The sequence below is a fragment of the Somniosus microcephalus genome, chromosome 22 (genome assembly GCF_052327205.1).
Source record: "Somniosus microcephalus isolate GS21.2 chromosome 22, FLI_Smic_1.0, whole genome shotgun sequence".
Classification (NCBI taxonomy): Eukaryota; Metazoa; Chordata; class Chondrichthyes; order Squaliformes; family Somniosidae; genus Somniosus; species Somniosus microcephalus.
Window position 1 is genome coordinate 49791578 of NC_141008.1, and position 26872 is coordinate 49818449.

The 26872-nt window shown below is 44.6% G+C and overlaps 1 protein-coding gene across 3 annotated transcripts in view; it reads left to right on the plus strand.

Moving 5' to 3' along the window:
- The window catches only part of bcas3 (BCAS3 microtubule associated cell migration factor), a 1023442-nt gene that overhangs the window by 499433 nt on the left and 497137 nt on the right, over positions 1-26872 (plus strand). For all 3 annotated transcript variants that reach the window (XM_085964689.1, XM_085964691.1, XM_085964690.1), the window contains 2 exons: positions 16455-16585; positions 19840-20005. In XM_085964689.1, coding sequence (XP_085820815.1) covers positions 16455-16585; positions 19840-20005 — 297 coding nt within the window. The remainder of the gene's footprint in view (positions 1-16454; positions 16586-19839; positions 20006-26872) is intronic.

Below are 26872 nucleotides of genomic sequence, written 5' to 3' on the forward strand. Positions count from 1 at the left end.
AAATGAATGATAAAAATGGAAAAGAAAAAGTAAGAAAGCGAAAATTGATTTTAGTGAGGTACTAATGTCCGTGCCCACCTAGCGTACTGAAGCTGTAACCTGAAAGCGTTTGTGCTGGCTTAACTTTTTATAAATTGTGTGTGCGTGAGTTGATTGTAACTGAAAAGTGTCCTGTGTGCACAGCTGTAGTTTAACAAAAAAGCCACCTCAGTTTCTGGTATTTGGTGCCTTTATTCATGAGCAGCTTGATCCCTTTATTGATTTCCATTATTCCACAGTTTAATTTTTTTCTGTTACATTTCATTATTATTATTAATTTTTGTGGCCACTGCTGTTTCACATGCTTTAGCCAGGATTGCAGATATAAATTTCTGTTTCAGGACATGTCCTGACCCTGGCCTTGAATGAACTCATTGAGAACTTTGCTAGTATTTTTACACCACAGCTAAAAATGATAGCATGTGTTGCAGAGAGATGGGCTTTGCATGCTATGACATTCACACATGTTTTGTAATATTCATTGTTAAGATTTTGCAGAATATCATTTCAGACAAAACAAAAACCAAACCACTTATTAGGAAATCTACTTGTTTCACTGAAAATAAAATCACAAGCGTGAAAAGATCATTCAGCTTAATGTTATGCTTAGATCCAGGTGGAGCAAGAGCTCAGACCGTTTGATAAGAACACCGAGTAGGAATAGGGTTACGGTTGAGCCCCTTTGAAGATCCTGTCTGGTCGCACTGAAACAGGAACAGAAGCAAGAACAGAAAATGCTGGAAGTCCACAGCAGAGCAGTCAGCCTCTGTAAAGAGCAAAAAGGAGAAGATCATGTTTGGGTTTAACCCGTTCTCAGCAGTGCAAATTGACAAATTAAGCAAGCGACAAAGCATGAAGGTAAAATGCTTGCTCATCTTTCAGTTTGTCTTTTCTCTTTTACAGATGCTGACTGCTCTGCTGTGGATCTCTAGCGTTTTCTGCTTTTGTTTCAGGTTTCTAGCCTTTGCAGTTTTCTTCCTTTTTCATTTGGTCTCACGGAATTGACTGGGTGGGGATATCAGATTTTTTTAATCAATTATTGAGGCTTGCTAAGTTCAGCAATCTGTGACCCACTCAAGCCCACCAGGGGATTTAATTTCCTGTGCCTTTTCAGCACACTTGTTAATGCATTCATGTAAAGTTCCCATTTGCGCTACCTTAAAACAGTTTAACATTGCGTAGACAGAAATTTAATGTGAATGCTTTGCAAACTGCACAGAGGAAGTTAAACCTCCAAGAGTTTATTGATGGGGAGAAGGGGGGATTTAAAAAAAGAAAGGAGAAAATATAACTGAAGCTCAGTAAAACCTTGAGCTTGTTGGCTCCAAGAATTGAAAAGAGAATCCTTGTTAGGTCAAGGATTTAATGGCAGGCCAGTGTTTTGAGTGCTGCATTGTTTAGGCTAGTAATCATCCTTTTACCACCTCACACAGACTTCATAAATTGTTAAGACACAGAATATTGCATTCAAGTTGAAAAGGAGTTTTTGTTATTCTTTTCCTCAAGTACAGAATGATCTCTCATTTATGCAAATATTAAAAAAGTATCATTTTCCAGTGAGAAAGTCTCATCTGGCTAAACTAAAACTTTCTTATTCTTGACTTGCCAATGTGATTTGTAACACAGAAAAAATTCCAGCGTATTGAGTTTCTTGCTTCAAGTTTAAAAATTTGGGGGTGAAATCGCCCTGTGATATTAGCAGAGAGGGAAAGATTTTCATTCATATCTTCAGGGCATCCCAAAGTGCTTCACCACTAACAAATTATTTGAAAGTGTAGTAACTGTTGTTATGTAGGAATATGTGGCATGCAGTTTTCACACAAATCCCTACAAATAGCAATGAGATAAATGGCAAGTTAATCTGTTTTTGGAGGTGTTGGTTGAGAGATAAATATTGGCCAGCACACTGGGGAGAACTCCCCGGCTCTTCTCTTAATAGTGCTGTGGGATTTTTTATGTCCACCCGAACAGGCAAACAGAGCCTCGATTTGATGTCTTACCTGAAAGATGGCACCTCCAACAATGCAGCACTCCCTCAGTACTGCACTGGAGTATCAGCCCAGATTTTGTGCTCAAGTACCTATAGTGGGACTTGAACCCCCCACATGATTCACAGGTGAAAGTGCTACCAACTGAGCCAAGCTGACACTTAAAGGAAATTCCACTTTCCACAATCTCATTGGAAGGAAACCTCTTGACAGGTTCTAAAACTTGTGGACAATGTACCAAGATGCAGAGTCTCGTTGGCAAAGTGGATATTAAAATACGTTTATAAGTCTGAATAGTTAATGCTCGCTGCCACTGGGTATTTGATAGAGGTGCCAGACGCGGTCAGGTGTTTTACATGTTGTCAGTACTGGGAATGGACACACAGGTCGAAGGACCCCCTCCATCAATCACGTAAATGCTGTTATAGAATGTCATTAACCACTTCTGCATGGTCACAGTATCAATGGGTTGATATATCGTGTTGCCCACACTTCGTGTGTCTAATCAATTACTGTAGCAGAGTGTCAGGCTGGGCGTCCCTCCGTGCATCTGTTAGTCATTTAGTTTGTCGTGGCATGTCGCTGTATTGTTAGAAAGTCAAGCTGCTCATCACTAATGTCTGCTATTAGATCATGTCTGAGGTAGACATTAAGTGCGTTAGATGTTCTTGTGCAGGCTGTGCCACAAACATCCCAGATTAATGGGCTTTTATTTTTTGATAATACTGTATAATTTTCCAGAATTTGAAAGATGTTCAAAATAGCTCTCATAAATTTAACTCTGACACTGAGCTGCTTTTACTTTATGTCCACATGCGGTATGGTAACATCTCAACCACATGGGAACCATTTTGTGGTGAATAATTAGCATTTTTCTAGATTCTTTCTTTCATTTTAAAAATCCTCCTTGACAAGAATAGCTAATTTTGTCTGATGATTGACTGGCCTGGCTGAAGAGGCACTTAGATTGATTAAATTCTGGGGAATCCTTCATAAGTCTTAGTTCTGGCTGCAAACCCGAGCTCCATGGATTGATCTGAGATTTGCATCCATGTACAGCGTCACCTACCAATTGACAAAGGCCCTTCTCCCCGCTGATTCTCACAAAAATGGGCTGAGTGCAAATGGGCTGAATGGTCTTTTATCATCTAGGCTGGTACTCCTGTGCAGTGCGGAGGGAGCGCCGCACTATCGGAGCTGCCGTCTTTCAGATGAGATGTCTGCCCTCTCAGGTGGACATAAAAGATTCCATGGCACTATTTCGAAGACGAGAAGGGGAGTCCTCCCCGGTGTTCTGGCCATTATTTATCCCTCAACCAACATCACTAAAACAGAGAATAATGTTACAGTGGCACAGCGTTTGGCCACCTCCTATTCTCTTCATTGACATAGCGTTTGTTCCTTATTTATTTCTGCTCTCCCCTCTCTAAAAAGCGCCTTGGGATGTTTTCAGCATCGTAGGTGGTAAATACAAGTTGTTGTTGTGCCACGGCAGCTTCCAACATCCATCTGAAGATGAGATTCAACCTCCTCTGAAAAATGGCACCTCCAACAGTGCAGCACTCCTGCTGTATTGGACTGCATCGTCGGCCTAGATTGCACACTCAATCCACACCCTTCTGATCTTGGAAAGAGAGTGTTACTGAATCATCGCAGTGACTTTGATCACAGATTCCATCCCCCTCCCTGTCCTGTGACCAATATTTATCCCTCAACCAGCATAACAAAAAAAAACAGATGATCTGGGTGATAGGGGATTCAATTGTAAGGGGGATAGATAGGAGTTTCTGTGGCCGAGACCGAGACTCCAAGATGGTATGTTGCCTCCCTGGTGCAAGGGTCAAGGATGTCTCGGAGCGGGTGCAGAGCATTCTGAAGGGGGAGGGGGATCAGCCAGTTGTCGTGGTACATGTAGGTACCAACGATGTAGGTAAAAAGAGGGAGGAGGTCCTACAAGCTGAATTTAGGGAGTTAGGAGCTAAATTGAAAAGTAGGACCTCAAAGGTAGTAATCTCTGGATTGCTACCAGTGCCACGAGCTAATAAGTTTAGAGAGAGTAAGATAGATAAGCTAAATACGTGGCTTGAGCAGTGGTGCAAGGGAGAGGGATTTAAATTCTTGAGGCATTGGAACCAGTTCTTGGGGAGGAGTGACCTGTACCAAGGGGACGGTCTACACCTGAACTGTGAGGGAGCCGATGTCCTCGGGGTAATATTTTCTAGGGCGGTTCGGGAGGATTTAAACTAATTTGGCAGGGGGATGGGAACCTAGGTAGTGGAAAAGAGGGAAGTCATATGAAGTCAGAAATAGATGGTAGAAAGGTGAGAAGCAATAAGCAAAGGAGAGAAACACAAAGGGCCAAACTAATTCATAATGAGAGTGTGAAAAAAGCAAGCCTGAAGGCTTTGTATCTTAATGCTAGAAGCATTAGGAACAAGGTGGATGAATTAGTTGTGGAAATAGAGGTAAACAAGTATGATTTGATTGGGATTACAGAAACGTGGCTGCAGGGTGGGCAAGGCTGGGAACTTAACATCCAGGGATATACAATATTTAGGAAGGATCGGCAAAAAGGTAGGGGAGGTGGGGTAGCATTGCTGGTAAAGGAGGGGATTAATGCAATGGAAAGGAAGGATATTAACTCGGATGAAACGGAATCTGTATGGGTAGAAATGAGAAATAGCAAGGGGAGGAAAACGTTAGTGGGTGTGATATATAGGCCTCCAAATAGTAATATGGAGGTGAGGGAAGGCATAAAAAGGGAAATTAGAGAAGCGTGCGATAAGAGCACAGCTGTCATCATGGGTGACTTTAATTTACATATTGATTGGACTACCCAAATTAGTAAAAATTCTGAGGAGGAGGAATTCCTGGAATGTTTTCGGGACGGTTATCTGGACCAATATGTCGAGGAGCCGACTCGAGATCAGGCCATTTTAGACTGGGTATTGTGCAATGAGAAGGGACTTATCAGCAATCTTCTTGTACGAGGCCCCTTGGGTCAGAGCGATCATAATATGATCGAGCTCTCAGTCGAGATGGAGAGTGAGGAAATTGAATCAGAGACTAAGGTCCAGAACTTAAATAAAGGGAATTACGAGGGTATGAGACGGGAATTGGGTAAGATTGATTGGGTGGTGTTTCTGGGGGGATTGACAGTGGATAGACAATGGCAAGCATTCAAAGATAGAATGGAAGAATTCCAGAACATGTTTATACCGGTTTGGCATAAAAATAAACCTAAAAAGGTGACTCAACCGTGGATAACGAGGGAAATTAGGGACAGCATAAAATCAAAAAAAAGGGCATATCAACTGGCAAAAAAAAGCACCAGACCGGAAGATTGGGGGCAGTACAGGATACAGCAAAAGAGGACAAAGGGATTAATCAGGAAGGGGAAAATAGAATATGAAAGTAAACTTGCAGCAAACATAAAGACAGACTGCAAAAGCTTTTATCGGTATATCAGGAGGAAAAGACTGGTAAAATCCCAAGTCGGTCCCTTGCAGTCCGATTCGGGAGAATATATAATGGAGAATAAGGAAATGGCAGACCAATTAAACTCATACTTTGGTTCTGTATTCACAAAGGAGGACACAAATAACCTCCCAGGAATATCGGCAAACATAGGGACTAATGAGAGGGAGGAGCTGACAGAAATTAGTATCTCTAGGGATATGGTGTTGGGTAAGTTGAGGGGACTGAAGGCCGACAAATCCCCGGGGCCTGATAAACTACATCCTAGGGTACTTAAGGAGGTGGCCCTGGAGATAGCAGATGCTCTAAGGATCATCTTCCGGAACTCCATTGACTCGGGAACAGTACCCGTGGATTGGAGGGTAGCTAATGTTACCCCAATATTTAAAAAGGGGGGTAGAGAGAAAGCAGGGAATTATAGACCAGTAAGCCTTACATCGGTTGTGGGCAAAATGCTAGAGTCCATTATTAAGGATAAAATAGCGGAGCACTTGACAAATGGGGAAAGGATCGGACAGAGTCAACATGGATTTACAAAGGGTAAATCGTGTTTGACTAATCTGCTGGAATTTTTTGAGGAAGTAACTGGTAAAATAGATGGGGGAGAGCCAGTGGATGTGGTGTACCTTGACTTCCAGAAAGCCTTCGATAAGGTTCCACACAAAAGATTATCATGCAAAATTAAGGCTCATGGGATTGGGGGCAAAGTATTAACGTGGATAGAGAACTGGCTGGCGGATAGAAAACAGAGAGTTGGAATAAACGGCTCGTTTTCGGAGTGGCAGGCAGTGACCAGCGGGGTGCCGCAAGGATCTGTCCTGGGACCCCAGCTGTTCACAATATATATAAATGATCTGGATCAGGGAATTGGATGCAATATTTCCAAATTCGCTGACGACACTAAACTAGGAGGAGGGGTGGGCTCTGATGAGGATGTCAGGAGGCTACAGTGCGATTTGGACAGGTTGGGGGAATGGGCGGATACGTGGCAGATGCACTATAATGTGGATAAATGCGAGGTTATCCACTTTGGGGGTAAAAACAGGAGGGTAGATTATTATCTAAATGGCAATAGATTGGGAGATGGGGAAGTGCAGAGGGACCTGGGTGTTCTTGTGCACCAGTCACTGAAGGAGAGCATGCAGGTGCAACAGGCGATTAAGAAGGCAAATGGTATGTTGGCCTTCATATCAAGGGGGTTCGAGTATAGGAATAGGGATACCTTACTACAGCTGTACAAGGTGCTGGTGAGACCGCATCTGGAGTATTGTGTACAGTTTTGGTCGCCCCATCTGCGGAAGGATGTTCTTGCCATGGAAAGAGTGCAACGGCGATTCACCAGGCTGATACCTGGAATGGCGGGAATGACCTACGAAGAGAGATTAAATAGTTTGGGCTTGTACTCACTGGAGTTTAGAAGATTGAGAGGGGATCTCATCGAAACATAAAATTATGGCAGGCCTGGACAGGCTGAATTCAGAGAGAATGTTTCCAATGGCCGGGGAGCACAGAACCAGGGGCCACAGTCTAAAAATAGCGGGCAAATCATTTAAAACAGAGATGAGGAAGAATTTCTTCACTCAAAGAGTGGTGAGCCTGTGGAATTCCCTGCCACAGAGGGCTGTGAAGGCTAATTCAATAAATATTTTCAAGAGAGAATTGGATATATTTCTGAAGGCTAAGGGGATTAAGGGTTACGGAGAAAAGGCGGGGACGGGGTACTGAACTGGTAAGATCAGCTATGATCTCAGACGAAGATCAGCCATGATCTCATTGAATGGCGGAGCAGGCTCGAAGGGCCGAATGGCCTACTCCTGTTCCTATCTCTATGTTTCTATGTTTCTATTATCACATTGCTGTTTGTGGGAGCTTTTTGTGTGCAAATTAGCTGCCGCGTTTCCTACATTACAACAGTGACAACACTTCAAAAGTATTTCATTGGCTGTAAAGTGTTTAGGGACATCCTGAGGTCATGAAAGGTGCTATAGAAATGCAAGACTTTCTTTTTACGTACATAATATGGACATCTAGTGTGGTCCCACTGGAGCTACTGGGTGGCTCCATGCCACGCTATACTTTTGAGTATTTCTCCTTAAAATGTTAGCATATTTTACAGCTAGTTAGTAAATTTATATTAGAATCTGAAAACAGTGGAAAATTCTAGTCTTGGGGATGGTACAGAAACACATGGCCTTGAAAGGGTTTGTGGTCAGTCAGTATTTACATACTAGTTAAGCAATCAACCAGGAGTAGACCTGTGTTTGGATTTGTAGCTGAAACAGGAAAAAAATTTGGGACCTTTTGTATTTGGGTTGCCCCGAGATTCAGTGGGAGGGGTATTGCGTGGAAGCAAGTCAGACATCCTGAGAGGAGCTACCTGGCTGTGGCGAGCTAAAGGCCGGCGGGTCACAAACTGCTCAGCTTACGTTTTCACAAGTGCTACTGGAGAGACATTTTGGATCTCCTTTATTCCCAGACACTGAGGAAAACATGCAAATCCTGAAAAGTCCTGGGATATGCTGGCCCTGTGCACAGCAACCAAAGCAAGTTTTGTTAATTTGCAAAAAATACTAAATTTCCCTATTTTGATTCCTCAATTGCTGTAATATATTTTAGATAATTAAACACATTAATTGTAATTTTTTGCTATCTCTCACACTTGAGGCGATAGATATTGAGGTTTCAAAGCGTGTTTATTGGAGGGTAACAAAGATGATAACTACTCAGATCTCTTAGTCACAAGGATAGGTTTGGAGAATGAGGAGAAATGTGTGCTTGTGGGAGATATGGTTGAGGCATTTAAAATTATGAAGGGAGTGGATATAGTGGAATTAGGTTAAGATATCATAAATGAATAAATGTGACAGTGGGAGAAGGGGACATTCAATGAAGCAAGTAGGAAAGAGTCAGGTAAAATGCCAGAAAGTATTTCACCTGCCAAAAACTTGTCAATCTCTTGAACAGATTACTTAGCATGCGGTAAATATGGATATACTACATTGCCTTAAAAAGTGACCCTGACAAGTTCATGATCGACATTATGAGCGATGTTTATTCTGACTTGGGGGAGAGGGCATGTTAGCAATTGTGAGGGTTATACAGTTAAAATACTGTCCTTTTCATTTGCAATTTTCTGCCTCATTTTCAGATAATACCATTACCAATGGTTGAAAAGCACTGACAGTTTATTACCCCTCATTCACTCTTTCATTTTCACATCTACATAAGCCATTGACTCCTTTCCCTTTCCAGCCCATGGGTGAGATTCTGAAACACATCTGCCATCACTTTTTGGTCGTAATTCATGATTCCAGTCATTAGCAGCCATCATTTCTGCTGCGACCTTTTCAGGAAACTGTCTCTTAACCTTTTTGTACTAATAACACCATTTCCTCTTGTAGCTGGACAGTTTGAGTAGTAATGGTGAATAATAATAAACCACTCAAATTATTCTTCTGACCACCTCTTCATTTAAATACTGATACTTAGAGTTGAGCTGTTGAAAATCTGTGATAGAAATTGTACGGTGGCTTTTTCCAGAATCACAAATCTGGACAACCTTTAGCAGGACAGACAGCCAACACTGGATGGCTGGATCCACTGCACAATTGGGTGCAATATGGCCTTCCATGTAGGAGTCTCCAGGAATTTAAGATCCATCTCCAGGACACTGCTGCGAGCAACCCAGGAGAGAAATCACTGGGGCATTAAACAAAAAAGGTGTTTTTCATTTTCTTTAAACACTTTCATTTATTTATTTACTTTTATTCATTCACGGGATGTGGGCGTCGCTGGCAAGACCAGCATTTATTGCCCATCGCTAATTGCCCTTGAGAAGGTGGTTTTGAGCCGCCTTATACAACTCAGTGGCTCGCTAGGCCACTTCAGAGGGCAGTTAAGAGTCAACCACATTGCTGTGGGTCTGGAGCCACATATAGGCCAGACCGGGTAAGGATGGCAGATTTCCTTCCCTAAAGGACATTAGTGAACCAGATGGGTTTTTATGACAATCCGTCCGGTAGTATTTAATTAACTGAATTTAAATTTCTGAGCTGCCATGATGGGATTTGAACTCATGGGGGCGATTTTCTCAGCCCCGAGGAGGTGGGTATGGAGGCGGGACTGCCGGGACAATGGCAGAATTTGGGAGCGGGTGGCAAACCCGCCCCCAACCCACCTCCATGCCATCTTCCCAGGAGGCGGGTTGCCGTCCCGCGCCGGGTCCCTTCTCCTTGGAGGCGGGAAGGGATTAAAGCCTATTAACTGCCTGTTAACAGGTAGTTAACAGGCAGAAAATAGGATTGTCCCGTTTTTGTCCTCACAAGTGCGGGCTTCCCGAAGTCTCCAAAACCCGCCAGGGTCACCGAGGCGAGTAGTGGGTCTGCGGGGGTCGGGGGCTGCAAAAGTGTGCTGTGAAGGTAAGTGATGGGTGCAAAAGTGTAGAGGTGAGTATCTGAGGTAAGTCCTAAGTGTTTTTAAAAGTGTACTTACCTTTGTTTCTTCCTGCAGGCTTCAGTCGGTTTCTATACGGAGAGTCTCGCACCCTCCGTGTTGCAGATGAGAGATGTCCGTTGCATTCTCATATGCAACAAACATCTAATTTCTGTAAAAGAAAGAAGGTTGATGAGGTCTTGTATGCAAGACCTCATCAAACTACACAGAATGTCACTGTTTGACAGCTTCACAGAGCTGTCAAACGATGACATTTCTTCTTTCAAAAATTCTTGACAGATGACATGTCATACGTTGACGTGCTCTGCAACTGGCTTCGCCCTAATTGGCCCGCGGCGGGCTTAACAAGGTCAATCAGGGGAAAATCCCGCTGGTTGGCCAGAAGCTGACGGAGGCGGGACTGAGACCCGACAAGTGGGAGTCCCGACTCCAAAAGCTTTCCATTGAGAAAATCACTCCACTTGTCTCTAAATCGTTCATCCAGGCATATGGATTACTAGTCCAGTAACATAACAACTATGCTACCGTACCCATAACTTTATAATTATAAAAATATTGAAGATGCTGAACAAAGGTTGTTTGACTAACAGTCAAGATGAATCCAGTCGGGTATCAAAGAGTCTGCTCAATTTCCAGTTGGCTGTGGGAAGGCAGTGTGCCCAGAGGATGGACCAACGGTGGGAGTGTGGGGTAGGGCAGTTCGAGGCGGGAGGTCGAAGTGTGGAACTCTCGCTCACAAAAAGCAGTCGATGCTAGCTCAATTAATAATTTTATGTAACCCCTTCACGGTTCTCTAGATATATGTGAGATGTGGTCTCTGTTGTAGACAGTATTCTATAGTCCAGTAAGGAGATCACTACTACAATGGCTTAATTCTAATTATCTTACTTTATAGTTTTAACGTCAGACAGTATAAGAAGATTACGGGTCAATGACCTAAATTAGACATTTTCATACATTAGAATGAATCTAGACATAATAAACATACATTCTCCATTTATATGGATTCAAAGGAGAATCTGTCCCTGTGTCCAAATTCGAGTGCACTCTTTCGTTGGCGCGCTTAAGTTGGAGCTCATGGTATGTATAATGTCTGCAAGACTTACGACTCCGAACCCCTTCGTTGAATTCTCTTCACGATCACTGAATCCCACTTTGAGTTCTGGATGCAGAGCTACTAATACGAAGGGCGGCTGCCGAGTTTGGAAGCCCGGGACGGGATGCGGCAGCCATTTGCCTCCTGAGCCCTCTTTTCTTCCAGTCGCTCCCGTTTCCCGCTCGAAAAACCCGACTCCACCCCTTCCTCCTGGGGTTTCTGCCTGGAGACTGCGCAGCCTCACTGTCTGCAACAGTTGATACTGGTGCAGAATTATGGAAAGTCTGCTCTTAGTCACATTGTGTCCTTAAAAGTTCTTGCCGTACCTTCACATGGGCAACTTTAACTCAGGGATTTATAACAATGATAATACAGGTAGACTATCCTTTATCCGAAAACCTCGGGACCAGCCGTGTTTCGGTTTTCGGAGAATTTCGGGTTTCGGAAGGTGGGTCGGCGGGGGTCCGCGGGGGGGTCGGCGGGGGTCGGGGTCGGCGGGGGTCGGGGCCGGCGGGGTCCGCGGGGGGGTCGGCGGGGGTCGGGGTCGGCGCGGGGGGTCGTGCGCACGACTTACGCTGACACTCAGCGTAAGTCGGCGGGGGTCGGGGTCGGCGGGGGTCCGCGGGGGGGTCGGGGCCGGCGGGGGGGTCGGCGGGGGTCCGCGGGGGGTCGTGCGCACGACTTACGCTGAACGAAAAAACCTTCGGTTTTTAGAGGGTTTCGGTTTTCGGAAGTTTGGATAAAGGGTAGTCTACCTGTACAGTGTCTAAGTTAAAGATTGATAACCATACTTAGCGTACATAACATTTCCAGTGGGTATTACATTTAAATTGATAGATTTTTGCTAGCCAAGGGTATTAAGGGATATGGAGCCAAGCCGGATGGATGGAGTTAGGATACAGATCAGCCATGATCTCATTGAATGGTAGAACAGGCTCGAGGGGCTGAGTGGCCTACTCCTGTTCCTATGTTCTTATGTCAGGAATAAACCCAATCAAAGTTGGTAACCCTACCTGCATGTGAAGTGTGACGTACGGGGAGTTACCACATGTCGGCAAAGTGTTGGAAGCCTGCCGTGTTTCACCACAATCTGGTGTGTTCCCACTTCTTTCACCTTCCTACTGGTTTAATGCTCATTAAGGTGAGGAATGCTAGCGTTGGGGAATGGAACACCTCACCTCGAGCCCCCACTGCAGCATCCAGCACTGCCAGATCAGGTTCAGCACAGTTAGGTGCAGATTAAAATTCCAGCCACCCTGGTACAACAGTGTGCCCCAGCCACTGAGGAACGCTCGCTACTGCTTCAATATAACATTTTCCCATTTACCACTCCCGTGGCCTCCTGTGTGAATTTTAGTGTTGCTTGGCATCAAATAAAGGGCAGTTTTGTACTGAGGACCAACACTCACTGGGAATTGGGTTGAGACTGCCCAAACTCATGGCACTTAGAGCCAGCAGGCAGAGGAGCTTTCATCTCATTTGTCATGGTTGGATTTGAACCTGGGACCCAGAGATGAAAGGCCAGTGTTGCAACACACATTCCTCTTCACCTGCTGTTTCCTGCTTGGAAAAAAAGGATGATTTTTATGTGTACATCGACAATAGGAAAGCAACAATGTGAACAGAGTGTGCAATGGCTCTGTTGAAAACTCCCAGTATAAGTTTGGGAATTCCAATAAACTGCACTTAGAAATTCCTGACACTGAGCCTGAATTACAGCTCCAAGGTTTTACTGGCAGTTTAATGATCTCTGAAGGCAGCATACACAACTATCTCTCGCACCCAAGCTGCTCCATCCTACGAACCTCTCTAGTAGGGACAATAGAATGATCTGGCCACCTGACGTTTACACAGAGGCTACCAGTGCCATCCATTTTGAGTTTTTTCCCCCCTTTTGAGGGAGCGTACTTAATTATTGTGTTCTACCTAATGGCCTAACTGAGAGGCGGCTGAACTACTAACTGAGGCAAGTGGATCTGAGCAACAGACAACCTTGGGAACATAAGAACATAAGACGTAGGAGCAGGAGTAGGTCATTTGGCCCCTCGAGCCTGCTCTGCCACTCAATAAGATCATGGCTGATCTGATCTTGGCCTCAATTCCACTTCCCTGCCCGCTCCCCATAACCCTTGACTCCCTTACTGTTCAAAAATCTGTCTATCTCCACATTAAATATATTCAATGACCCAGCCTCCACAGCTCTCTGGGGAAGAGAATTCCAAAGATTCACGACCCTCTGAGAGAAGAAATTCCTCCTCATTTCCAATTTAAATGGGTGCCCCCTTATTCTGAAATTATGCCCCCGAGTTCCAGATTCCCCCACGAGGGACTTGAGCTCGTGATCATGCGGCTGCAACCTGTGCGTTCAACTGCCTGAACTCTTGAGTGGAACAGATTTTAAGTGCACAGCCAAGTTGCTTAGAAATTGGACACTTTTAGGTTAAATCAGAAATATATTCAACTCCTAAAAGTGCAAGCCATGCTTTTGCTTGTGTCAGGTTCACTGTGTCAGCCAGCCTGGATTAAAGATCAGGGATAGCACTAACCTTAATCGAAATGTTATTAGCCTTATACCTGATGACCCAGTAATAAACCCACAACTTTGTTCAATTTCATTCAAGAGTCTGGTTTGTTTGTGGTGGTACAGTCAGTCTTATTTATTACTGCAGTTTAAAACACTCCACAATCTACTTCTGGGGTTGGAATCAGTCCACTGAAAGTCCTCTTAGCTCAAAATGACTGTTTTTATTGTCACTGGTTAAACCTGCCGTGTGCAGGTCACTGGGAACACGCTGTGATTTATGAGGTGTGGATATCTGTTAGTGGATGCAAGCGTGCAAGTTTAACACAGAAACTACTGACAGACTCTTGGGTTCCTTTTTAAAAAATAAATAAATAATGGTCTATACATCGAGGGGGAAAAATTGACAATGATTACGTTTCAATTACACAGGACCATCGATCTTACTGGAATAAACCTCGTTGAAAGGTAGACAAGTCTATGAACAGAGCGTGTGCTTTGTAAGGTTGTTCACTGATTTTGGAAGAAATGCACAGTTCTGGTCTCCATATTACAAAAGGGATGTAGAGGCACTGGAGAAAGTGCAAAACATTTTACAAGAGTGATACCAGAACTGAGAGGTTATAACTATCAGGAAGGACTGAACAGGCTGGAACTCTTTTCTCTAGAAAAGACAAGACAGAGAAGTGACCTGATCGAGGTCTATAAAATTATGAAGGGGTTTGACAGGGTAGACATAGAGAGATTATCTTAATGGCAAGAAACTGGAAAGTACTGAAGTACAAAGGGATCTGGGGGTCCTGGTGCACGAAACTCAAAAGGTTAGTATGCAGGTGCAGCAAGTGATTAAGAAGGCCAATGGAATGTTGGCTTTCATTGCTAGGGGGATAGAATATAAAAATAGGGAGGTATTGCTTCAGTTGTACAAGGTATTGGTGAGACCGCACCTGGAATACTGCGTACAGTTTTGGTGTCCATACTTAAGAAAGGACATACTTGCTCTCGAGTCAGTACAAAGAAGGTTCACTTGGTTAATCCCGGGGATGAGGGGATGGACATATGAGGAGAGGTTGAGTAGATTGGGACTCTACTCATTGGAGTTCAGAAGAATGAGAGGCGATCTTATTGAAACATGTAAGATTGTGAAGGGGTTGGATCAGGTGGATGCGGGGAAGATGTTCCCGATGATGGGTGAAACTAGAACTAGGGGGCATAGTCTTAGAATAAGGGGCTGCTCTTTCAAAACTGAGATGAGGAGGAACTACTTCACTCAGAGGGTGGTAGGTCCATGGAATATGCTGCCCCAAAAAGCTGTAGAAGCTACATCATTACATAAATTTAAAACAGAAATAGACAGTTTCCTAGAAGTAAAGGGAATTAAGGGTTACGGGGAGCGGGCAGGAATTTGGACATGAGTCTAGGTTCGGATCAGTTATGGCCCTGTGGGTAGCGGAGCGGGCCCAGGGGCCGTGTAGCCTGATCCTGCTCCTATTTTGTGTGTCTAATTCTGTTAGATTCAGGAGATGGTTCTGTGATAGTGGATTGGCAGTTAGGATCAGATCAGCCATGATCTTATTGAATGGCGGAGCAGGCTCGAGGGGCCGATTGGCCTACTCCTGCTCCTATTTCTTATGTTCTTATGTTCTAAGATGTTTCCAATTGTGGGGGAATCCAATAAGGAATTCAGAAGAAATGTCTTTACTCAGAGAGTGGTGAGAATGTGGAACTCGTTACCAACGGGGAGTGATTGAAACGAATAGTATAGATACATTTAAGGGGAAGCTTGATAAGTACATAAGGGAGAAAGGAATAGAACGATATACTGATCGGAATAAAAACAGAAAATGCTGGAAATAATCAGCAGGTCAAGCAGTATCTGCGGAGAGAGAAACAGAGTTAACGTTTCAGGTTGATGACCTTTCGTCAGAACTGATAGGGTGAGATGAAGTAAGGTGGGAGGAAGCTCGCATGGAGCATAAACATTAGCATGGACCTGTTGGGCTGAATGGCCTGTTTCTGTGCTGTAAATTCTATGTAAATGTGGCCATAAATGTAGAAGTTGAAGAGGCTATTGAAGGTGGGGAGGGCAATAGCAAGACAGACGGGATTAGGAAGAGACTGTGGTCTCCAATCAAGATCGCTGTGTTTCTTCATGAACTCTAATGGACTTGAGCTCATGTTTTAAGTTTGTATTTGCTTACATTTGCCAGTAGGAATATTAGCTTGGGTGTTACGGAATTAACTATAATGGATCCAGAATGTGCTTCTCCAGGAATATTCACGTGCAGGTTCTAGAATACAGTGGAGCCATCAGCATAGTAAATTTTCATGATCTTGGTGAAAACTCTCTTAAAGCAGTTCTAACCTCGATAACATTATCCAGCAGTAGGAATACTTCCAATCAATGTTCCCTTAAATTTTTTGGGTGCGTGGCCCATTCAAAATACCGCACATGCGCAATTTTTCCCATTTAAAAGCCGGCAAGCCGGCTGCGCGAGAGCCCCAGAGCGCTGCGTGGCCATGCAGCTTAAAGGGAACATTGCTTCCAATTATAGAGCAGTGAGGTTTTGACTGAGTTGCCAGTTAATGAATGAATCACTGTCCAGCTGTCATTTTGTGTAGCATTGATGCCTTGTTAAATGTTCATCAGAAGCTTTATTATCTGACCACAAAATGTTGGCACCATTGATGAGATGACCATCTCAAATTGTTTCTATGTTCGGCTGCAACAGCTCGGCATTAGAACTTTTAGTTGTTCTTCTAATCGAAATGTGGCTGTGCAGCAGGGCATGTGACTAGAGGATTGTTCGAGAGCAGGCAGGTGGGAGAAATGGATGCTGACTGCCAGCAGCTTTATGAAGTCTCTTCTGTTGTTTTTCAGTAAAAGCAAGTCCAGGTCTGCCCCGCAGATTTCCCCAAGCAAGGCTGCTGGTGGAGAGTTTTGTGTTGCTGCCACTTTTTCTTCATCGCGATCCTGGTTAACAACCAACCCTGGCCTAAAGCGGGAGAAAGGTGAGTGCACTGTACAACTTTGAAGCAACTCCTCTGGTGCCACATTGGGTAAATCTGACTTAGAATTAGATTAAGGCAACAGCCTATGGTTTTGTAAAGAAATGCAACTCTAAAGCCTTTTTCCCCAATTGTTTTCTCTTCTGTCTTGAAGGCACTGACCTGGGTCACTAGTTAGCAATCAGGAGTGGATACCCTTGCTGATTTCCGTACCCCTTCCCAAACTACCCAGCATCACTAAGATCAATTGTAGCACAGATTGGGAATTGAACCTCAGACCTTCTAGTGAGCATGGGTCAATGCTACATTAGTGCCCCCTGGGCAAGCGAGGTGGAAAATGAACTCTAGTTTGCTTCAAGCCCCACTCCAGGATTTAATCATATCATCTAGGCTGACATTTCAGTGCAGTTCTGAGGGACTGCTGCATTGTTGGAGGTGCTGAGATGTTAAACCAAGGCTTTTGAAGTGAACGTAAAAGATCCCATGGCACTATTTTGAAGAGGGAGTTTACCCATTGTCCTAACCTCAACAAACACCAACAAAACAGATTAACTGGTCATTCATCTCACTCCAGTTTGTGGGACCTTGGTGTGTGCAAAATAGCTGCCGGTTTTCCCTACAAAACAACAGTGACTGCACTTCAAAAGTAATTTGTTGGCTGTGAAGTGATTAGGGATGTCCTAAAGTGCCATTAAATGCAAATGTACATTTTTGTTTCCCCAATTTATGTCAACACTTTCACTTTGCCGTGGCCCTATGCTCCCTGTAACCAGGTAGAAGAAACATTTGGGCCAAGGCCTTCTCTCTCATAACCACCACCATCCTTGCCTCATCATATCAGTTAACTAGAGACATGGGGCAGGATTTTCATTCAGGAGTTGGGTAGGAGGCGGGACTACAACTTTCGGGGTTGTAGACCCGCCTCCATCGAGATGCAGCCAATCCACGCGATTTTAACTTGATTGACCTTATTGAGCCCGCCCAGCGGGCTCAGCAGACCAATTAAGGGCCACCCGGCAACAGGTGACGTCACAGACTGAAATTTCATCTGTCAAGAGGTTTTGACAGATGAAATATCAGTGTTTCACAGCTGTTTGAAGCTGTCAAACACTGACAGTCTTACTTCTAACCTGAGTCCTTCTCCACAGACTCAGTTAGAAATCTCTCCTGCATGGTAAGCTGAAGGCTGTCACTTTTGACAGTTCGCAGCCATTCTGCTTTCTGTGCCAGTGAGATGAGGGACTCCCGGGACCTAAAGGAAGGAAGGCTGAAAAGGTAAGAAAAGGTAATTTAAACTTCTTTAATCACTTTAGACACACCAAACACACTTACCTTTGCACTCATGTACACATCACTCACCTGAACACCGACATCTCGACCCCTCCAAGTCCTTTAACCCGACGGCCCGCCTGCTCTAACCTGGCGTGGTTTGGAGCCGTCGGGAATCCCACACTTCAACCTTAAAAATAGGGATTAGGCTAAAAACTGCCTGTTAACTACCTGTTAACAGGCAGTTAATTGGCACTAATCCCGTCCCGCCACGTGGGGGCGGGTACCCGCCTCCTTTGAAACTGGCATGGAGGCGGGTTTGGGTGCGGGATGGGGTCGGGACCCCTGATTTCGGGATTTTAACTCCCCCCCCACCGCGCCCCCCACCCCCATGCCTTCAATCCCGACTCCACGGCCCAATGAAAATCCTGCTACTCTGGGAAGCACTCGTGATTTTTCCTCTGCTTCTGCCCACTACTCCAAAGCTGGAGCTCTCCAGCACCATTGGAAGATGCTCAGTAGAATTGCCTTTCTTATATTGAGACAGGGCAGGGAAATGAGATTAGAGTAGATAGCTCCAGAACAGGAGCATTGGCCGCCTCCTGAGCTGCAACTCCTATGATTCTGTGAAATCTTGGTTAAGCATGAAGGTCCATAGGACAAGATACCATCGGGGCGGGGGGGGGGCAGGGTGGGGCAGAGTAGGATGGGAGGTAAGGTCATAAATAGAGGCATAGAGCACAAAAGCAAGGAAGTTATGATGAACCTTTATAAAACACTGGTTCGGCCTCAACTGGAGTATTGTGTCGAATTCTGGGCACCACACTTTAGGAAGGATGTGAAGGCCTTAGAGAGGGTGCAGAAAAGATTTACAAGAATGATTACAGGGATGAGGGACTTCAGTTATGTGGATAGACTGGAGAAGCTGGGGTTGTTCTCCTCAAAGCAAAGAAGGTTGAGAAGAGATCTCATGGAGGTGTTCAAAATCAAGAGGGGTCTAGACAGAGTAGATAGAGAGAAACTGTTCTTATTGGCGGAAGGTTCGAGAACCAGAGGACACAGATTTAAGGTCATTGGCGACAAGAGGAAAAACTTTTTTACGCAGTGAGTGGTTATGATCTGGAATGCACTGCCTGAAAGGGTGGTGGAAGCACATTCAATCGTGGCTTTCAAAAGGAAATTGGAGAGGTACTTTTTTTTTTATTCGTTCCTGGGATGTGGGCATCGCTGGCAAGACCAGCATTTAATCCCTAATTGCTCTTGAGAAGGTGGTGATGAGCCGTCTTCTTGAACCGCTGCAGTCCGTGTGGTGAAGGTGCTGTTAGGGAGGAAGTTCCAGGATTTTGACCCAGCGACAATGAAGGAACGGCGATATATTTCCAAGTCAGGATGGTGTGTAACTTGGAGGGGAACGTGCAGGTGGTGGTGTTCCCATGCGCCTGCTGCCCTTGTCCTTCTAGGTGGTAGAGGTTGCGGGTTTGGGACGTGCTGCTGAAGAAGCCTTGGCAAGTTGCTGCAGTAGGAAAAGAATTTGCAGGGCTACGGGGAAAGGGCGGGGAGTGTGACTCGCTTAAGTACTCTTGCAGAGAGCTGGCATGAGCTCAACGGGCCGAATGGCCTCTTTCTGTGCTGTAACCATTCTATGATTCTAGGTAACTCGAGGCGTAGTCATCAGGTGACACGAGACCTGACAGACAGATATCTCTACTTCCATACGAAAGATTACTTGGAGTGAGAAATTAAGGCATCAATTACCTTACTATATGTGTCATCTAAAACCAGTAGCAGTACCAAGTCAGCCTTCCAGTTCAGGGTTTTCAGCCTAAAGTAGTGGTGTTGTTTGCCAGTCACTGTTCTAGGTCCTAGATATCTTGAAAGGCAGCTAAATTCAGGTATCTATTAGGGCTGGAATTTAGACACAAGATTCTGGGCATTCAACAATGTTTTACTACTGCTCTTAATATCTTGTTCTTCTATTCTGTTCATAGATCAATCAAAACAGTCGGTAGTGGATTCCCTGTTCATTATTAGTTGCTACGGTAACCTGGTGGAGCACATGATTGAGCCACGGCCAGTCAACACTGTGCAGAAGATCAACGATGATACTCAGCTGGAGCTGTTGACGTCTCCCCGAGCCAGCTGGTCTCTGGCCAGGTAAGATGTTCAGACACACTCCCTGAATATATCTGCACCAGCAGACCCTGACCTACAATTATTAAGGAGTTTTGTTGCTACGAATTTGTGACTTGCAGTCAATGTGACACTTTTGCAGACACTCGACTACAAGTATCACTTCCGATATTTAAACTGCTCCTCCTGAAAGGTCTTAACAGCGCAATCTTCACGAAGAAGCTCCTTATGAAGGCTACATCTTTGAAACATAGCAAATTTGTAGACATGCAAGGGCCGATTTTAAAATGTAGAGTAGGGATTCAAGATAGTTACTCAGCCTGACAGAAGATGGGATGTAGTGTCCTACAGTGATCGATGCTGGGACCACTGTGATTCACCATTTACATTAACGATTTGGACTCCGGAATCGGAAGTACAATATCAAAATTTGCGGATGACACCAAGTTGGGGAGTAGAGTTAATACTAAAGAAGACTGCGACAAAATACAAGAATACGTTAACAAACTTGCAGAATGGGCACGTAAATGGCAAATTAATTTCAATATAGATAAGTGTGAGGTGGTGCATTTTGGTAGTAAGAAGAAGGAGGCCTCGCACTGCTTGGATAATAAGAGCCTAAATGGGGTAAAGGTGCAAAGGGATCTAGGGGTACAGATACGCAAATCATTAAAAGTAGCAACACAGGTTAACAAAGCCATAAAAATTGCAAACAAAGCAATTTTCAATGGGGTTCATTTCTAGGGGAATTGAATTCAAAAGTAGAGAAGTTATGTTAAACTTATATAGAACCTTGGTTGGACCATACTTAGAGTACTGTGCACAGTTCCGGTCTCCATATTACAAAAACGATGTAGAGGCACTGGAGAAGGTGCAAAAAATATTTGCAAGGATGATACCAGAACTGAGAGGTTATAACTATCAGGAAAGACTGAACAAGCTGGGTCTCTTTTCTCTAGAAAGGGGAAGGCTGAGGGGTGACCTAATAGAGGTCTTTAAAATTAAGAAGGGCCTAAATGGGGTAGAGGTAGAGGATAGAGTAGATAAAGAGAAGGTGGGTGAATCCAAAACTAGGGGCCATAAATATAAGATAGTCACTAATAAATCCAATAAGGAATTCAGGAGAAACTTCTTTACACAGAGAATGGTGAGAATGTGGAACTCGCTACCACAAGGAGTAGTTGAGGCAAATAGTATAGATGCATTTAAGGGGAAGCTAAACAAGCACATGAGGGAGAAAGGAATAGAAGGATATGCTGATAGTGTTAGATAACGTAAAGTGGGAGGTTGCTCGTGTGGAGCATAAACACCGCATGGACCAGTTGGGCTGAATGGCCTGATTCTGTGCTGTACATTCTATGCAACTGTCGGCGGGAGTGGCGCCAAGGCTGACGGAAAACCCTCTAACCTTCCGCAGCATGAAGCCCACAAGATATGAACTCGCAGGCCTCATCCGCATAGGTCCCATCAGCCTCCTGCCCACACCCGGCGGGAGGCGCTAGCTGGCCGGTGAGCGGGAGCGAGATCTCGGGCAGCAGGTGGCCTCCACAGGAGGACCTGAGGGAATAAATTGCGAGAATAGGAAAGGATTACTCGTGTGTAAACTAGTAAAAGGCAGATTAGGACTGATGTCAGGAAGTTCGTCTTGGACTCTGGGTAAAATGGTGGAGGTGAAAACCCCCAGAATCATTGAAAAAATTAGATGCTCAGATGGGGGGTTTTGCTGCCTCTATGAACTAAACTGGAACAAACAGCCTTGCTCATCTGCAATTACCTTGTGACATAACTCAGCAGAGACTGGGAATTGAACCTAGGACTGAATAGCTCAGTACCACACCATTGTTACATTTACCCTGAGCTATTGGAGAAGCAAGATATTTATATTAAATTATAACCCTGTCCATTTAATTGTAATGCTTCATTGAGGGCTATAGATGTGCCCAATCGCCATACTGGCCGAGTGGAGGGGGCGCGGCGGGGAGCTGAGGGTTAAAGCTTTGGAGATATATGACAATAAAGCTTCAAGTGCCTTAGAACCAGAGGGTTGGTTAAGTACAATAATAGGTATAGGTAACGGGAACTGCGATCAGTAAAGAAGCTTTTAACCCAGTATTTGAGCATCGGAGCCATGCTAAATCAATGAAACTGTGATGTAACGAAGCTTCAGTTTCTGTTAATGAAAATGTGAAAGACTATTTTTATGAGCTGAACTCTTTGAATCTCATCCACAGTCATTAAATTTATTCAATTCTTGTGATCATTATATCCGAGCTTTGCAATTACTGAACAACAATCACCTGGGATGTCATGCGTTTTAATGGCAAGACAATGGAAGACAAGGTCAGCTTGAACTGTCACTACCTACGTCTTCCCTTTGATGAGCTTCACCGAGAAGCAGAACTCATTAGGAATGGCCCTTGATATTTGTTTGAGGTTTGTTTTGCTTGGTAGCCTCTATAAACTGCATGCAGATAAAAACCAAGCAAATGAATCACCAGCAGCTATTCCCAGATTCTTTTCCCATCTTTTCACCCAGTCTCTTCTGATGGTGTTGACTGACTCTTGCTGGGGTACGGGTCCTTGAGGCACCAGGCATGCTCTGTACCTCTCCCAAGTAGTCATTCTTCATGTGTGATGCCAGAGAGGGATCAGCAGCAGATTATTCAACCACAGGAGGCATCACAGCCGAGCCTGTCCCCAGTGTCCTGACCAATATTTATCCCTCAACCAACATCACTAAAACAGATTATCTGGTCATTATCACATTACTGTTTGTGGGAGCTTGCTCTGCACAAATTGGCTGCCATGTTTCCTACATTACAACAGTGACTACACTTCAAAAATGCTTCATTGGCTGTAAAGCACTTTGGGACATCCTGAGGTAGTGAAAGTCACTATATAAATGCAAGTTCTGTCTTTCTTTCTTTCCTCACTTGTCGTTCATTCTCGTGAACTTATCAGGGGTCACTGGATAGAGATCAAGGTCGCGATTTCGCCAGCCGTGGCGGGTCCGGTGCGGCCGGAGTAGGCAGCAGCCTCAAACCCCGTTGCCGTCTTCATCCCGCCTCCAACAAGTGATTTTGCCGTAATTGGGTTTGTTAAGCCTGCTGTGCGAGGTTCCCGGCCAATTAAAAGGAAGCGAGCCTGATGATGTCATTTGATGATGCGTCATCAGCCAGTTTCCTTAAAGGGATCATGTCCACATTCATTTTGACATTTGTGCTGTCAGTGTTCTACAGCATTGAGGTGCTGCAAACACTGACAAGCGCTGCACGGCTGCACCCAGGCTCTCCCATTACTCCCTCCATATGCTTATGCAGGGAATCACAGCACGCAGGGAGGTTCTCTTCCCTTCCAATGGGCGGAAGCGACCTCCCCAGGACACCAATGCAGCCTGGTTGCACATTGCACAGGAGGGCACAGGCAGGGATGTCGTCAGGAGGACCAGGCTGCAGTGGCGCAGACCTTTCAATGATCTCAGTAGATCACGAAATGTTACTGCAAAGCCACACTCTACCTCATCCTGCTGTGCCACTCATCACATCCCCATCACTCTGCCTTCCCCACCCTACTCCTGCACATCCTTACTCACACCAACTTACCTTGCCCCTCCACCCACCCCTCTCTATCTACATTATCACTTCCCCATCTCACTCGCCACCCCACACACTCACCCTCATCCTTGTCCAATCATACGAACTAACAACACACAAGGGTAGGCACTTGGGTGTTTTAGCCAATGTCCGTATAAGCTTTCTGTTAATGTGTTGTCAAGCATTAATTTCCTTATTTTCACCACTTTGCCTTGTTGGACAGATTTGTGTGCATCTTTGAAAGTGTCTTAGTGAATTCCAGTGAATGTTGAGACATAACGTTTCCACCCTCCCACCGCACCCCCCCCCCCCACAATGGTGATGAGTGTGAAAAGAATGGCTTGGACATTGTACGGATGCTTTATGGTGCTGGTGCCAACCTGGTGCATCATGTGTTAAGTGAAGCAAACCTGGACATGGTGAGGCCATCGCTGGCGTCCTGGGCAGCAATGTGCTCGAGTGATGATGCCCTGTGTCCAAGGCAGCATCAGTTGATTGCGAGAAGGTTGGTGCAGATGGTGGTGCTGTTGGTGTAGGGGCTGATCGTGGTGGGATTCTGAGGACCAAGGTGAGATTTTTTCAAGGGCACCACTGCTGATGGAATAGATGGCAGGTGAGGTTGAGATGACAGAAGCGATCTGTCATGGTGAGAGAGGTTGCTCCAATGAGGTGACACTGGATAGAGAATTTGCTCCAAACACTTGCTAGCTGCATAAAGGTCAATATGTCTTCTAAATGCAGTAAGCAACAGCTTCTAACATTGGAAAGTGAAGACCTATGAAATGGGAGCTTTCATAGACTATTTGCAGCTGTCAGGTTAGTAAATCATTCCAAGCTGACACAACACCTGGCCTACTTAACTGACGTGATCCCCATGCTCCGGAAAACTCGTGGAAAAGCTGGTAAAATGGTAAGTACATGGTAAAATGGTGCTTAAATACCTTTCAACAAGCTTTTAAGTATCGAAATTGGCTGACCCGCCGCTTGATGTCGGGTCTGTTGAGGGATGACAGACCTGACACCTGGCAAACTGACAAGGAGGCGGGTTTACAGCAGCATACCGACCCGCTGTCAATCTTTTAGACTTTGACAGCGGACCCGCCTCCAAACCCACACTTTGAGCGCTGGCAAAATTCCAGCCCAGGAGTGGGAACCCAGGTTAATTTTACTTCTCCCCAACCTAGGGGAACTGAAACTAACTAGTATTTCTACTGTAATCCCGCCTGAGATCCGCTAACTGAGCACAGACCACAAGTCATATCTGGGGGTTCCTGGTCTGTAAGGACTTCACTACTGACTGCCAATTCAAAATACATGTACAATAGCACTTCAGTTCAAAAGGGGCTATTCAATTGCATCCAGGGAGCTCGAGCTTTGGATGCCCTCCCTTTCCCCCTCACAGGAATGTGTTTAGTCTGTATCCGAACTATCTCCTCTAAAAGTAATTAAACATGATAAGGCACTATATAAATGCAAGTGCTATTACTATAATATGGAACACAACTATCATTCGGCGTCCTTAAAGGTGGAATTAATCTTCAAAAGGTTGCAGTCTGCAAAATAAATGCTGTGGATTGCATGAGCTGCCCAGAGTGTAGAGGGTCCCAAGCCGCTCTTTCACTCAGTACTGAGAATTTTGTAAGGGAGGTTGACTTGGCATTCTACTCAGTGCGTAAATGTGTAGTTTCCTCCCACCAATCCTCCTAGTGGCCGGCTGAGAACTCATCATCAGTGCACGCGACTGCTCCGTGGTTTGGAGAGACAGACTGTGGACCTGGCCATAAAACTTCATCTGAACAGTGAAATACTACAGAATATCTGGTAGTGTCATCCATCTGAAATGGGGTGAAAGGACATCCTTTTGTGATAGCCATTAACGCTTCAGCTCAGCAGTGGGGCTTGGGGGGCCTAATCATTGTATATGGAACTAAGTAAATATTTGTTTACTACTGTTTACAACCCGCACAGCTGGAAGCAATGGTTGGAGGTCCCTTCAGTGGCTGCGCCCTTTCACAACTGCTTGCTTTCAATCAGTCGGTCAGGAAAGAGTCATTTGGACAGAGTGTGGAAGGGGGGGAGGTGCAGGTATCATAACTTTGATTAGCTTTCTGTATAGAGACCAACTGCTTTCACATGTTTCCTTTGAAGGTGGAGGTCCCAGGGAATTTCTAGGCCAGCAAGCCTGGCCAGTCAATTTTTCAATTCAATTTCAATTTAAATCGCTTTATTGGCATGATAAGTCACCCCTCCTCCATCCCACCCGCTTCAGTCCTGCACAAGTGCTAATTGTAATCAGCAGCATTTTACTTAAGCAGGTCACTGCCTTCTCCGAGGGGATTTGCGATTCTTGTGATTTATTCGTTCTCTGCCCCTCGATGACTGCTGTTTTTTTTAAGTTATTTTCACATGATTTTGTTACAATTAAAAGATGTAATGGGTCTTGAAGTTCGTAAGTTCATTTGTCACAGACCAATTATTTCAAGTTATGTATCTTAGAGAAGCTCAGCAATGAAAACTTTTTTAATGAGAGCATTTAAAAAAATAACAACTGAAATTGCAATGGGCCAGACCTGGGGACTGGGCAATGCAAATACCACACATGCAGATTTTATAAAGGTTACTTTTAACAGACAAAGATAAATATTGTCAAGTATTATTTTTAATTTTTTCCCCCCAATTAAATCTTTAAAAAAAATTTGCTTTAATCTCCTAGCTAACTTATTTTTGGCATTACATTTGTCTATACGTTATTTGCGGTTATTATTTTGCTTCCGTCCTATATACATGCAAGTTGTTGTAGCTGGATTACAATGTATTTTAGGTACTTAAATGGAAAACACAATCTTAATAGGAGTAAAGAAAGAAAGACTTGCGTTTCTATCGCGCCTTTCACAACCTCAGGATGTCCCAAAGCGCTTTACAGCCAATGAAGTACTTTTGAAGTGTAGTCACTGTTGTAATGTAGGAAAGATTAGATAAAGTACTATCTGTTCAAAGTACTGTCCCTCCCCACCCCGTGTCTGTCTTGAAAAAGTATAATAATAAATATATTTGTCACCTCATAAAATATCAAATTTGTTCCGTTGCGGAGAGGGTCTTCTTCCCTCCTCAGCCACTTTGATGACATTCACTGTAGTGAGGTGTGCCACTCCAGACGAAGCTCTGCAACCATGAGAGCAGACACTACCGGCCACGACTGCCCAGCTCGTAGAGGGCTATCCGGGTAAGGTGGAAAAGAATCCAGCGGCATTGGCTGTAGTGCCAATACATTTCGAACAATCCTTGGATTAAATGTTCA